At 42.7% G+C, this 16,182-nt stretch overlaps 1 protein-coding gene across 1 annotated transcript in view; it reads left to right on the top strand.

Annotated features, from left to right (window-relative positions):
• Window positions 1-570: 570 nt before the first annotated feature.
• Window positions 571-16,182, top strand: part of ahi1 (Abelson helper integration site 1) — a 75,813-nt gene continuing 60,201 nt past the window's right edge. Inside the window, exons 1-3 of the mRNA XM_061894159.1 lie at window positions 571-1,060; window positions 7,542-7,642; window positions 15,766-16,142. Coding sequence (XP_061750143.1) covers window positions 1,051-1,060; window positions 7,542-7,642; window positions 15,766-16,142 — 488 coding nt within the window. The 5' untranslated portion in view covers window positions 571-1,050. The remainder of the gene's footprint in view (window positions 1,061-7,541; window positions 7,643-15,765; window positions 16,143-16,182) is intronic.

The following is a 16,182-nucleotide window of genomic DNA, read 5'->3' as shown; positions in this document are numbered from 1 at the left end:
TTTTTATATAATCTCAAATATTTCACCTAAAAAAGTTATTGGGTGAAAATATTGCATAATTTGTGTTTTTTCCCTAATGTTGATCTAGATATTTAAAACTTGAATAATAATAAAAATAATACTATTGAATAATGACACATTTTTTGTATTTTTTCTGACCAAAACCCTTTGGGGTCCCCGAGGATCATAACTGAGTGTAGGCCTAAATGTATATTTTTTATACATATATTGTAATGTTTTTTTAAATAAAAATTGGCCGTGCTAGCAACATGAGGGTTGCAGGTTCGATTCCCGCTTCCGCCATCCTAGTCACTGCCGTTGTGTCCTTGGGCAAGACACTTGACCCACCTGCTTCCAGTGCCACCCACACTGGTTTGAATGATATTGGGTTTCACTATGTAAAGCGCTTTGAGTCACTAGAGAAAAAGCGCTATATAAATATAATTCACTTCACACTTCACTTCTTCCTCCAAACGCGTCAAGGCAGATTTTATGACTCTTACGGCTGCAGTTGCACTCCTATCCTGCAGGGGGGGAAGGGCAGTGTCGCACCCATAATGGCGAGGCCGAATTAAAAAAAATAAATCGACGAAGAATTGGGACGCGTCTCCCCGCGTAGCCATTTCAACGACTGAGCCGTAATACTTAGTTACCCTTTTTTTAAATACCCGAATAAACTACACCGAGACTAAAAACTCGGCCGAAAGTGACGCCGATAAATCCACCAGCAAACGGCGTCGACGATGTTTGCGGAAAGCGGGCGGAAGTGCATCGTAGAAATCACGGAGGCTAGTTTGAAACACTCCAATGTTGTGGTGCAGTTTGTTGACTAAGCTTTCAAACACGAACGCTGTCATATTTATGGACTTTAATTTTCCAAGCGAGTTGTTGCTTAGTACCGAACACAATGTTGGAGAGTTACGCCTCGGCTTACCTTCTTGTTAGCTTAGCTTTCTGTGCCAAGCGGGCACCCGTAGACGTGACGTCATCCTGCTCTGTTTAGCTCGCGTTCGGAAGCTAACGTGGCTAAATCAATGAGAGACTCCGGTGATGCCTGCAGGTGAGTTCTTCTTTTTTGCTCACAAATTATTAATAATCCATAAATTAGTCATTCAATCAATCAATGTTTATTTATATAGCCCTAAATCACAAGTGTCTCAAAGGGCTGCACAAACCACAACGACATCCTCTGTAGAGCCCACATAAGGGCAAGGAAAAACTCACCCCGGTGGGACGTCGACAATGATGAATATGAGAAACCTTGGAGAGGACCGCATATGTGGGCAACCCCCCCCCCCCTCCCCCTCCCCTAGGAGACCGAAAGCAATCAATCATCAATCAATCAATGTTTACTTATATAGCCCTAAATCACTAGTGTCTCAAAGGGCTGCACAAACCACCACGACATCCTCGGTAGGCCCACATAAGGGCAAGGAAAACTCACACCCAGTGGGACATCGGTGACAATAATGACCCAGTGGGACGTTGGTGACAATGATGACTATGAGAACCTTAGAGAGGAGGAAAGCAATGGATGTCGAGCGGGTCTAACATGATACTGTGAAAGTTCAATCCATAATGGATCCAACACAGTCGCGAGAGTCCAGTCAAAGCGGATCCAACACAGCAGCGAGAGTCCCGTTCACAGCGGAGCCAGCAGGAAACCATCCCAAGCGGAGGCGGATCAGCATCGCAGAGATGTCCCCAGCCGATACACAGGCAAGCAGTACATGGCCACCGGATCGGACCGGACCCCCTCCACAAGGGAGAGTGGGACATAGAGCACTCTTCAGCATCTACATACTGCCGCTAGGTGACATCATACGCAAATACGGTATTAGCTTTCACTGTTATGCTGATGACACCCAACTCTACATGCCCCTAAAGCTGACCAACACGCCGGATTGTAGTCAGCTGGAGGCGTGTCTTAATGAAATTAAACAATGGATGTCCGCTAACTTTTTGCAACTCAACGCCAAAAAAACGGAAATGCTGATTATCGGTCCTGCTAGACACCGAACTCTATTTAATAATACAACTCTAACATTTGACAACCAAACAATTAAACAAGGCGACACGGTAAATAATCTGGGTATTATCTTCGACCCAACTCTCTCCTTTGAGGCACACATTAAAAGGGTTACTAAAACGGCCTTCTTTCATCTCCGTAATATCGCTAAAATTCGCTCCATTCTGTCCACTAAAGACGCTGACGGAAAACGCTCTATAGCCCGCAGACTTTTTTTGGGCTCTAGGAATCACTAATAAGCCGGAGTCCTTTGAACGCAGATTTCTTGCCGGGACATATGGTAAAATACAATCGGCAAGAAAGGATGGAGCTAGACCGTGTAGTATTTTATACGTAAGTAGTAAAACCTTAAAGTCACATCTTAAGTGCACAGGAAACCAGTGCAGGTGAGCCAGTACAGGCGTAATGTGATCAAACTTTCTTGTTCTTGTCAAAAGTCTAGCAGCCGCATTTTGTACCAACTGTAATCTTTTAATGCTAGACATGGGGAGACCCGAAAATAATACGGTACAGTAATCGAGACGAGGCGTAACAAACGCATGGATAATGAAGGATGTCGAGCGGATCTAACATGATATTGTGAAAGTCCAATCCATAGTGGATCTAACACATGGGTGTCAAACTCTGGCCCGCGGGCCAATTTAATTTCATTTGGCCCTTGAGGCAATATCAAATGAACATTAGAGCTGGCCCGCCGATAACACCACATTCACCGCTAATACTCATACTTGCCAACCCTCCCGGTTTTCCCGGGAAACTCTCGAAGTTTAGTGCCCTTCCCGAAAATCTCCCCTGGCCAACCATTCTCCCGATTTCCACCCGGACAACAATATTGGGAGCGTGCCTTAAAGGCACTGTCCTCTACAACATGTCGTCACGTCCTCTTTTCCTCCATATAAACAGCGTGCTGGCCAAGTAACATAATATATGCGGCTTTCACACACACATACTTGCTCAACAGCCATACAGGTCACACTGAGGGTGGCCGTATAAACAACTTTAACATTGTTACAAATATGCGCCACACTGTGAACCCACACCAAACAAGAATGACAAAACACATTTCTGCACCGTAACACAACATAAACATACCAGAACAAATACTCAGGAACCCTTGCAGCACTAACTCTTCCGGAATGCTACAATATACACCCCCCGCTACCACCAAACCCCGCCCACCTAATTTTTTATTTTATTTCCGAGTTTATTAGCCTGCGGAAAAAGTTAATGTTGATATTTGCCTCAGAAGGCTGCAAATAGAAAAGAGGCATTCATCTTTTTAAATTAGGTTTTATTTAATATACCACCTGTTTTTTTTCCGTTAGTTTTTTTAAAGTTGATTACGTTATATAAGCTCTGCCTGTTCCATGGGAGGAAGCCCGAGTACCCGGAGGGAACCCACGCAGTCACGGGGAGAACATGCAAACTCCACACAGAAAGATCCCGAGCCCAGGATTGAACCCAGGATTGCTCAGGACCTTCGTATTGTGAGGCAGATACACTAACCCCTGTTCCACCGTGCTTGTTCAATATTCATTGCAAAACTTGTTTGGGTCCCTATTAAAAGGTTAATTTCTTCAACCTTGGCCCGCGGCTTTGTTCAGTTTTAAATTTTGGCCCACTCTGTATTTGAGTTTGACACCCCTGATCTAACATAACCGTGAGAGTCCGGTCCAAAGTGGATCCAATATAGTAGCGAGAGTCCCGTCCAAAGTGGAGCCAGCGGGAAACCATCCCAAGCGGAGGCGGATCAGCAGCCCAGAGATGTCCCCAGCCGATATACAGGCGAGCGGTCCATCCTGGGTCCCGACTCTGGACAGCTAGTACTTCATCCATGGCCACCGGACCCCTTCCACAAGGGAGGGGAGGACATAGGAGAAAAAGAAAAGAAACGGCAGATCAACTGGTCTAAAAAGGGGGTCTATTTAAAGGCTAGAGTATACAAATGAGTTTTAAGATGAGACTTAACCCTTGTATTATGTTGCAAAAAATGACATTGATTATGTTGCGGGTCGTTTTGACCCGTACTGTGTAAATGCACTCAAAACAGTCAAGAAAACAGGTTAAACCAATAACAATTTTATTTTAAGTTATATAAACATTTAGGAAAGTGACATACAATACATTTTGTATTCCAATTGTATTATGTTAAGGGTCAATTTGACCCATTTCAGTTTTTGTGTTGATCAAAGTGCTGGTTATCCTTTCTTTTTCTTGCTGAAATCTGGTGACTTTTCCTCATTTAGGGTCATGAATTGGTGTGTAAATCTGGACACTTTGTTGTGTAGTGGAATGTTTTTGCAGAGTTTGTATAAAAAGATGATGTTGCGAGTCATTTTGACCCAGGCGCTTTAATGTGGGTAAATAGCTGTTCAGATCCAAAAATAAACATCTCTCCTTGATGTACTTTTTACTTTGATGTACAATTGTTTGTATTTTGATTGTCTCTGAGACCCAGAGCCAGGTGTGTGAAGAGAGGGAACTTTCTCACACTTGTCCTTGTCTCCTCAGATGTCATCCTTCTGGAGCTCATTTTAAGTGAGTTTGTCAAAGAGATGACATGAGAACAGTGACCAGGACAAGTGTGAGAAAGTTCCCTCTCTTCACACACCTGGCTCTGGGTCTCAGAGACAATCAAAATACAAACAATTGTACATCAAAGTAAAAAGTACATCAAAGAGACTTGTTTATTTTGGCTATTTACCCACATCAAAGTATCTGGGTCAAAATGACCCGCAACATCATCTTTGTATACAGACTCTGCAAGACATTCCACTACACAACAAAGTGTCCAGATTTTACACACCAGTTCATGACCCTATATGAGGAAAAGTCACCAAATTTCAGCAAGAAAAACAAAGGATAACCAGTACTTTGATAAACACAAAAACTGAAATGGGTCAAATTGACCCTCAACATAATGGAAGGGTTAAAGGCCTACTGAAATTAGATTTTCCTATTTAAGCGGCGATAGCAGGTCCATTCTATGTGTCATACTTGATCATTTCGCAATATTGCCATATTTTTGCTGAAAGGATTTAGTAGAGAACATCGACGATAAAGTTCGCAACTTTTGGTTGCTAATAATAAAGCCTTGCCTGTACCGGAAGTAGAAGCCAATGTGCGCTTGACGTCACCGGTGTGAGAGCTCCTCACATCCGCACATTGATTACAATTATGGACCCCAGCAGCGCCAGCGATTCCGACCGAGAAAGCGACAATTTCCCCATTAATTGGAGCGAGGATGAAAGATTTGTGGATGAGGATAGTTAGAGTGAAGAAAAAAAAAGACGAGGGCAGTGGGAGCGATTAAGATGTTATTAGACACATTTACTAGGATAATTCTGGAAAATCCCTTATCTGATTGTGTTACTAGTGTTTTTCCAGTGCATCTTGGCAAACTTTTTACTAAAAACTGCTTCTGCCTGGCCACTATATCACACAGGCTTGATTAGTGGATTGTTGCAGAGATGGTTGTTCTCTCTTCACAAAAGAAAGTTGTAGCTTTGCCAGAGTGACCGTCGGGTTCTTTCGGAACCTCCCTGCCTAGATCCCTTATCCCCCAATTGCTCAGTATAGAGTCCTGGTGGTTCCAAACTTCTTCCATGTACGGATGATGGAGGCCACTGTGGTCATTGGTACGTTCTCGGCAGCAGATATATTTCCCCAGATTTGTCACTCGAGACAAGTCCTTTGACTTCATTCTTGATTTTTGCTCTGCCACGCGTTGTCAAATGTGGAACTTTATATATTAGGGGTGTAACGGTACGTGTATTTGTATTGAACCGTTTCGGTAAGGGGGTTTCGGTTTGGTTCGGACGTGTACCGAACGAGTACACATGCTTGCAGCGACCGGGCTAGGACAACATGTAAAACCCAGAGCTGGAAGACCCTCCTGCCTCGTTAAGATCTCCCGTTTGGGAACACTTTGGCTGCGCGATACATCAATAGATGACGGAGATTTGCCGACATTGTTCAGCAGCTGCTTCTGACAACATGTTAAACATGTGTTGCACCTTTCCTGCTTCCGGCTCGAGGAGTGCAGGGGAGACACTCCTCCAGGGGCTGATGTATTCTCGGGGGCAACACCCTTCACTCTTCAGTGGGTCTCCACATCTCCGGACTCCAGGGTAAAAAAAGAGTCCGGCGATTAGTTGCAAATCGTGGCTTTATTTAGGTCTTGCACACAGCCAATCCAACAAAACACTAGCCAGTCCCCACACTCACCTACCGCTCCCTCACCTCGCTCGCCCGCACACTCACTGACGTCACATGCTGTCACATATTAAAGGGCCACACACACACATACACTAATAATAATAATAGATTCTATTTGTAAAAAGCACTTTACATTGAGCAAACAACCTCAAAGTGCCACAGTGTAAAAAATAGTCATAATAAAAATAAATAAAATATAAAACTAGAAACAGTCCACTACTTTCATAACACATGCTAATCCATTTGAAGCGTCGCCACCACATTCAAGCAGCCTCTCCTCGGCGAGTCAGGCAGGGCTAAAGCAATAACAAATGTTTTTATAGCAGCAGATTTAAGTCCAAATTGCATTAAAAACTAGATTTTGACCCACTTCTATGGTGGAAGAACAATCTGTTAATCCGAGGCTGAGTTGACTTGAAACTGTTTAATGTTGCACTTTTTGTATGTAGAAGAAAGGTTTTGTCATTTTATTTAATCTGAGCAACAATTTGGGGCAGTTTAATGTTGATGAACGTGGACCCCGACTTAAACAAGGTGAAAAACTTATTGGGGTGTTACCATTTAGTGGTCAATTGTACGGAATATGTACTGTACTGTGCAATCTACTAATAAAAGTCTCAATCAATCAAAAAAAGCACTTTATATGTAGAAAGGTTTTGTTAAGAAACCATTTTGAGCCTTATCTTATTCAGTTTTTATTTTATATATGTTGACCACATTAACCTTGGCGATGGACCATGTGTGTATATGTATTTTATGCCTTTGTTTACAAATTTGGTAAATAAGTAACCCAAAAATGTATATTTTGTTGTTTTCTTACTGTACTGAACGGTGACCTCTAAACCGAGGTACGTACCGAACCGAAATGTTTGTGTACCGTTACACCCCTATTATATATAGATATCAACTATGGACTACAATTAAGCTGTAGGAACATCACAAGGATGATCAGTTGAAACAGGATGCCCCTTGGTTTTACTTTTGAGCTGAATGGCAAAGGCTGTGAATGCTTATGTACATGTGCTTTCTTATTTTTAACATTTTTAATACATTTGCAAACATCTCTAAAAACGTTTCAGCATTGTGGCTACGGGGTATTATGTATTTACTTTCTGAAAGTACATGTAGTTTTTGGTGGAGCAGATTCAACAAGTTGTTGGTTCATATCGTCATGCCGACAACACTCTGTTGCCATGTAACCCACTGAAGTGTCAGGTTTGTGTTGGGATGATGACTTCATCGATAAATAAGTAGTACTTGCCATTAGAATACCTGTTACACTTGTCTTTTACAGGCGAGAGTAACTGGACAAAGACCCAGGAAGGATGTGACGAGACGCTCGAGAATCCTTCGAGTAGGAAAAAGTCCAAAAAGAAAAGCAGTGAAAGCATAGTGGTAAGTTTTCTTCGTTCCATGACCTCGTTTATACGGGGCTTCCACTGGTCATTAAACGCATTAAAAGTCATTCGATTGATTTTGTGAGAATTAAGGCCCTGAATGGCATTAAAGGAGCCATATGTAAGAATCGGGCCGGAAATGGTACTGTAATCAGGGTCAAAATTCTTAGATGGCAGTCACACATAAGGGATACGTGCGGACTGCAATATGATGGCAGTCACACATAAGGGATACGTGCGGACTGCAATATGATGGCAGTCACACATAAGGGATACGTGCGGACTGCAATATGATGGCAGTCACACATAAGGGATACGTGCGGACTGCAATATGATGGCAGTCACACATAAGGGATACGTGCGGACTGCAATATGATGGCAGTCACACATAAGGATACGTGCGGACTGCAATATGATGGCAGTCACACATAAGGGATACGTGCGTACTGCAATACGATGGCAGTCACACATAAGGGATACGTGCGGACTGCAATATGATGGCAGTCACACATAAGGGATACGTGCAGACTGCAATACGATGGCAGTCACACGTAAGGGATATGTGCGGACTGCAATATGATGGCAGTCACACATAAGGGATACGTGCAGACTGCAATATGATGGCAGTCACACATAAGGGATACGTGCGGACTGCAATATGATAGCAGCCACACATAAGGGATACTTCCGGACTGCAATATGATGGCAGTCGCACATAAGAGATACGTGTAGACTAGGGCTGGGCGATATAGCCTTTTTTTTATTATCTCTATATTTTTAGGCCATGTCCCGAAACACCATATATATCTCCATATTTTGCCTTAGCCTTGAATGAACACTTGATGCATATAATCACAGCAGTATGATGATTTTATGTGTTTACATTAAAACATTCTTCTTCATACTGCATTAATATATGCTCATTTTTTTTTAGCTTTCATGCGGAGGTTGGAAAGCACAACTAAGTCAATTGACCATAAGTGTATTTATTAAGCAGTGGCACAAACATTCATGTCATTTTCAAAACAGAAAGTGCAAGATTGTCAGAGACATTTTAAAACAAGCTATAAGTGCACTTTAGTGAACGATGTCAGTAAGATGACATATCAAAAAAACACTTTTTTTGTACAGAACGCCACTACAATAGTTTAAAACAAAAAAAGTGCACTTTTGTGCATGATGTCGCACAATATATTTAAATAACTGTCAAATAAAAATAAGCTGCATAATAGGAAATCAAATAGTGTACGTCCTTCGCTATGTGGTAGGTTCCTGCGGACGTTGTTGACTTTTTTTTTTTTGGTCACACGGTGTCGATCTGGAAATGGTTGCTTCGGCTTTTTGCGGGTGTGGCATCGGCCGGACATGTTGACATGCAGAGTTTCAAGCACTCCTCATTCTCTAGCGGGTGACTTTTCAAATGATGCTACATTAACAGTGCTGCTACTTTTTATAGCAACGCTTTGGCCGCATAAATGTTCAACATATTCCCGCTTGAAGCTGGACAAAGAACCCAGTGCTGTTTTTTTGGGAATTAATTCTTTCTCCATTTGTTACCAGATTCGCACCTTCTCGCTCTCTCTCTTTCCGTCTCGTATTTCCACCCGCACCTCACCGTTAGCATCACAGCTTGTGATGTTGCACACGTGACGTGTGAAAGAAGGTGCGCTTGGTTTACGTCTCTGTGAGAAGGAGAGACAAAAAAGAGTGGGAAACGCCTGCAGTTTAATGCCCGCAGCTAAAAGCAACTGCGTGAGAACGTATACTCCAATATCCCCATATAGTCATTTTCTATATCGCACAGAGACAAACCCGCAATATATCGAGTATATATGTAGTGTAGACTGCAATATGACTCAAGTAGCTAACACAAAAAAGTTATATGTTCCGTTGAAAATATAGAACATTACACACGGCGCTCAAAAATCCATCAAAATGTTTTAATAGGACTTTGGTAAGCTATGAAGCCACACCGCTTGACGGATTATACTGTGCTTCAACATAGGAGTATTATTATGGTGTGTGTATAAGGTAAGACATATCTGGTGGTTTGTTTTACAATATCATGCAATTATTTTTCTTACCTTCTAGTACCTGCTGATCTGTATTTGGGATCTGCATAAATCATGAAAAATTCCGTACGTCCGCCTTTGTAGGCCCTGCCAACACCGTAGTCCAGGGGTGCCCACACTTTTTCTGCAGGCGAGCTACTTTTCAATTGACCAACTCGAGGGGATCTACCTCATTTATATATCAATCAATCAATCAATGTTTGCTTATATAGCCCTAAATCACTAGTGTCTCAAAGGGCTGCACAAACCACATATATATCATTTATATTTATTTATTTATGAAAGAGACATTTTTGTAAACAACTTAAATGTGTTTAATGATAATACAAGCATGTGTAACACATATAGATGTCCTTCTTTCACAAAGACAAGAATATAAGTTGGTGTACTACCTGATTCTGATGACTTGCATTGATTGGAATCAAACAGTAATGATGATAACGCCCACATTTTCAAATGGAGGAGAAAAAAAGTTGTCCTTTCTGTACAATACCACATGAAAGTGTTTGGTTTTTGGCATCTAATTCATCCAGCTTCCATACACTTTACAAGAAAAACATTGGCGGCAAATTCCGTAGCTTGCTTGATTGACATTCACGGCACCCGAGGGTCTTGTGAGATGACGCTGGCTGCTGCCAGTTCATTATTATGAAAAAATGACAGAGAGGAAGGCGAGAAACACTTTTTATTTCTCGCGCCGTCCCTTCCGTCAAAACTCTAAAGGCCGACTGCACATTTCCTATCTTCACAATAAAAGCCCTGCTTCATGCTGCCTGCGCTAACAAAATAAGAGTCTCGGAAAGCTGGCGTGCACATCACTTGTGCACGCCAGCTTTCTGAGGGATCGCTTGTGCACGCCAGTTTTCCGAGACTCTGTATTTAGTTAGCGCAGGCAGCATGAAGCAGGGCTTTTATTGTGAAGATAGGAAATGTGCAGTCGGCCTTTAGAGTTTTGACGGAAGGTACGGCGCGAGATTCTGTTGAAATAAAAAGTGTTTCTCGCCTTCCTCTCGGTCATATTTTCATAATAATGATCTTGCAGCAGCCAGCGTCATCTCACAAGACCCTCCGGTACCGTGAATGTCATTTAAGTGACGTCTTGGTGAAGATTGATGATCACTAATTTTTAGGTCTACTTTTTTTAAAAGCCTGGCTGGAGATCGACTGACACACCCCCCGCGGTCGACTGGTAGCTCGCGATCGACGGAATGGGCACCCCTGCCATAGTCGATAAGCTTCTTTTTTCTATCTTCTTGTTATGGACATTCATCCTCCACTGTTGCCATTTCTAATACAAAGTTGTGTAAAGTTCTAACATACCGTATTTCCTTGAATTGCCGCCATGGCGGTAATTAATTTAAAACCTCTTCTCACTCCTGCGCTTACCAAAGGCATGCGGTAGAAGTAAGCATGCGCTAATTATTTTAAAACCTCTTCTCATTCTGGCACTTACCAAAGGGATGCAGTAAAAATTTGCGTGTGATCTAAGCTTGGACCTTAAATCCTGCTAAATAGCTCTTAATCTTCTTCCCTTTATGCGTTTTCAAATTACCGGTATTGAAATCAGCTACTCATTTTGAAAATGATGACAGGGGAAGTGTCACTCATGACGTCATGAGTTTGACCAGGCGGTAATACTAAACATGCGCTAATTATTTTGCAGGCGCATAATATATACCCTGCAGCAATTCAAGGAAAAATAGTATTTCTGTCAGTAAACTCGCCATGAAAGCACTAAAACATACCGGTGTGGTGAGTTTACATTATTCACCCAAAGAACTTTAGTTTACGGTCGGACAGGTTTTCACTGGACACATTTCCGGCGTTGTTGTTTCACTAGTGAGCCACGGATGAGGAGATGCTGCTCTGTTATTTATTGAAGTAAAGCAGGGGTCTCAAAATCAATTTACCTGGGGACCACTGGATGCAGAGTCTGGTTGAGGCTGGGTCGCAAGAAAAGATTTCTTCAAAAAAGTGTTTCATACTCCTCAGCATGTCTAGTTGTATAATGACGTTTCAAATTGTATTCTTTGTGCAAATAAGACACGTCGGGGTTCCCCTGTGCTCAACAAAGAAATATTGCATCTCCCACTTTTCCTGGAATTGTCTTTGCTCATCACTAACCCTTCTCTTCACTGCAGACTTTGAAAAAGACATGTTTGGGGTTGTGGAATATATTTGTAATTAGCTGATGCACGGAAAATAATGTTTCCGCAATGTGTGTCGTTCCGCTTTTCCTCCCTACAGCAACACGGCGTTCGGTGGATAATAGTAAAAAAGCGTAAAAATTGGCGGCTCCCGTAGTGTTATCCGGCGTCGTATAGAAATATATGTAGTCTTCATCGTGTGAGGCAATGCAAATCAAACAATAAAAAAACAAATTACGGTTTGAATTGTTCCAGGTTATCAAGGACTGTTATTACTGACGGGACAGGTGTCGCAGTGTGACTGCAGCCTGGCACGTAAGAAAACCCTCGTCTCCATACCAACGTCTCTGTCGTTTCCACTCATTTGCCGCTTTTCCACTAATGCAGGGGTAGGCCACCCAGAACGTTGAAAGAGCCATTTTGGACCCAAATAACACAACGCTTTCAAGCCCCATTCATATAAAACCTGCGGGCCGCGCTCACGTTAAACTTTCATATTAAGGTGGGGGCCCCAAAATAACGTCTCACGGACCACGGACCCCTGAAGTAAAGTCTGGATGTTATTAAAACAGTTAGCTCCATCTTTTGACACTTCTTCCACTCCCGTCCTTGCACGCTACACCTGCTACAACGAAAATGGCGGGGAAAAGACGATGTGGATGGTGAGCCACGTAAAGAAGACCCGCCCACAAAACGGCGCATCCTGATGCGACTGTCAGAAATTGGCTTGAATATGATCTGTAAAACATCCTCTATGCCAGTGGTCCCCAACCCCCGGGCTCGATTGGTACCGGGACGCAAAATATTTTTTTATTAATTGAATTTTTTTTTTTGTGTGTGTGTTATGAAAAAAGTAAAATATTAAACGTGAATCCACTGTGTACTCATATGGACCTTTATTAGCACATTACGCCAACAACGTAACGAGTATAATTTAAAAAAAAATGTTCATGAAAAATTTTAAATAATAAACGTGAATCCACTGTACTTATATGGACCTGTTTTTTTACAAATTTTCCTAGCTAAGTTAAATTTTGCCGCTCACGTGACCAAATAAAATACTAAAAAAACAAACAAAAACAAACAAACATTTTGACCAAGGAACCACCATTACGTAAATGTTATGTAGACCACAAGGAAGTCTTTTAAATTTAGTAAATAAAAATAAATATTATGACCCTTTTAATGCGCCTTGTAATTTGGTGCGCCTTTTGTATGAAAATAGACCTGCCTAGACCCGCTTATTGGCAGTGCGCTTTATAATCCGGTGTGCCGTCCTTGCACGCTACACCTGCTACAACGAAAATGGCGAGGAAAAGACGATGTCGATGGTGAGCCACGTAAAGAAGACCCGCCCACAAAACGGCGCATCCTGATGCAACTGTAAGAAATTGGCTTGCCCCCCGTGACCCCGAAAGGGAATAAGCGGTAGGAAATGGATGGATGGATGATCTGTAAAACATCCTCTATGCCAGTGGTCCCCAGCCCCCGGGCTTGCTTGATTTAGTAATAATTTTTTATTAATTGTATTTTTTTTTTGTGTGTGTCATGAAAAAAGTAAAATATTAAACTGTAATCCACTGTGTACTCATATGGACCTTTATTAGAACATTACGCCAACAATGTAACGAGTATAATTAAAAAAAAAAATGTTCATGAAAAATTTTAAATAATAAACGTGAATCCACTCTGTACTTATATGGACCTGTTTTTTTACAAATTTTCCTAGCTGGGTTAAATTTTGCCGCTCACGTGACTAAATAAAATACTAAAAAACAAAACAAAAAAAAACATTTTGACCAAAGAACCACCATTACATGAAATGTAGACCACAAGGAAGTCTTTTACATTTACTAAATAAAAATAAATATTATGACCCCTTTTAATGCGCCTTGTAATCCGTGCGCCTTTTGTTTAAAAATAGACCTGCCTAGACCCGCTTATTGGCAGTGCGCTTTATAATCCGGTGTGCCCTATGATCCGGAAAATACAGTATATATAATAACCCCATGCAGTAGGACATTGGCATTATATTGTTTTAAAGGCCTACTTAAATGAGATTTTCTTATTTAAACGGGGATTACAAGTCCATTCTATGTGTCATACTTGATCCGCCTCCGCTTGGGATGGTTTCCTGCTGGCTCCGCTGTGAACGGGACTCTCGCTGCTGTGTTGGATCCGCTTTGGACTGGACTCTCGCGACTGTGTTGGATCCATTATGGATTGAACTTTCACAGTATCATGTTAGACCCGCTCGACATCCATTGCTTTCCTCCTCTCCAAGGTTCTCATAGTCATCATTGTCACCGACGTCCCACTGGGTCATTATTGTCACCGACGTCCCACTGGGTGTGAGTTTTCCTTGCCCTTATGTGGGCCTACCGAGGATGTCGTAGTGGTTTGTGCAGCCCTTTGAGACACTAGTGATTTAGGGCTATATAAGTAAACATTGATTGATTGATTTCGCGATATTGCCATATTTTTGCTGAAAGGATTTACTAGAGAACATCGACGATAAAGTTCGCAACTTTTGTACCGGAAGTAGCAGACGATGTGCGCGTGATGTCACCGGTTGTAGAGCTCCTCACATTGTTTACAATCATAGCCAGCAGCAGCAAGAGCGATTCGGACCGAGAAAGCGACAATTTCCCCATTAATTTGAGCGAGGATGAAAGATTCGTGGATGAGGATAGTGAGAGTGAAGGACTAAAAGAAAAAAAAGGCGAGGGCAGTGGGAGCAATTGAGATGTTATTAGACACATTTACCAGGATAATTCTGGAAAATCCCTTATCTGCTTATTGTGTTATTAGTGTTTTAGTGAGATTATATGGTACCGGTCCTGCAGTCCTGGGTTCAAATCCAGGCTCAGTATCTTTCTGTGTGGAGTTTGCATGTCCTCCCCGTGAATGCGTGGGTTCCCTCCGGGTACTCCGGCTTCCTCCCACTTCCAAAGACATGCACCTGGGGATAGGTTGATTGGCAACACTAAATTGGCCCTAGTGTGTGAATGTGAGCGTGAATGTTGTCTGTCTATCTGTGTCGGCCCTGCGAGGAGGTGGAGACTTGTCCAGGGTGTACCCCGCCTTCCGCCCGATTGTAGCTGAGATAGGCGCCAGCGACCCCAACAAGGGAATAAGCGGTAGAAAATGGATGGATGGATATATGGTACCTGAAAGTCGGAGGGGTGTGGCCACAGGTGCGGTGACCGCCAGTGTCTCCGGTGGGAGAAGGTAATAGTCCGCATCTGCAGGAGGACATAAGCTCCGCTCATGTCTACAGTAAGAGCCGATTTATTAGCACAATTTTCTCACCGAAACATGCCGGTTGACATGTGGTCGGGAACCATGTCCGCTTGATCGCTCTGTTCCATTGTAAAGCTTCACCTTCGGGAATGCAAACAATGAAACACTGGCTGTGTTTGTGTTGCTAAAGGCATCTGCAATACACCACTTCCCACCTACATCTTTCTTCTTTGACGTCTCCATTATTATTTGAACAAATTGCAAAAGGTTCAGCAACACAGATGTCTAGAGTACTGTGTAATTATGCGATTAAAGCAGACTATTTATAGCTTGGATCGGGCTGGAAGAACATGTAAGCTACCACCAATAACGTCACGCGCACGCGTCATCATTCCGCGACGTTTTCAACAGGATACTTAGCGGGAAATTTAAAATTGCAATTTAGTAAACTAGACCGGCCGTATTGGCATGTGTTGCAATGTTAAGATTTGGTCATTGATATATAAACTATCAGACTGCGTGGTCGGTAGTAGTGGCTTTCAGTAGGCCATTAAGTTGCATTAAAAAGCTTTAAATTAGATTTTTTTTGATACCTGCGGAAACCCTGTAATGTATCCTGTGCATTGCAACAAAGTTTAAACAAGTATTTTGCTCCTCAGCTCCAGACTTTTAAGAATCTTCGTCTTAAAAAGGACGGCGAGCCCGATGACGGCAACTCGCCGCCGGCCCAGCACAACACAAACGTCAACAACAGCAGTAACCAAGAAGACATTCAAGCATCTAAAGCCAAGAAAAAGAGCAAGAGGGAGCTTCCCAGCCGACCTCTGCCCAGCAAGAAGGGGAAACAGAAAGATGGTGCGCCTGCCGACCACGAGGCGGAGCGCGCTGGGGGTGATGACGAGGACGAGCTGCTGCGGCAGTACCAGCAGCAGATAGCGCCGGAGGATGAGGTGAAGGCAGATGACGCCGTGAATGACGACACGGGGAGGAAGAAAAAGAAGAAGCCGAAGCCTGTGACGACCGAGGCGGAGACGGGGTGGGTTTGTTTTACCTTTTAATGTCACAGTTTGATTGCT

This window comes from Nerophis ophidion, linkage group LG03 (genome assembly GCF_033978795.1).
Source record: "Nerophis ophidion isolate RoL-2023_Sa linkage group LG03, RoL_Noph_v1.0, whole genome shotgun sequence".
Classification (NCBI taxonomy): Eukaryota; Metazoa; Chordata; class Actinopteri; order Syngnathiformes; family Syngnathidae; genus Nerophis; species Nerophis ophidion.
This window is presented reverse-complemented; position numbering and strand designations above follow the sequence as displayed.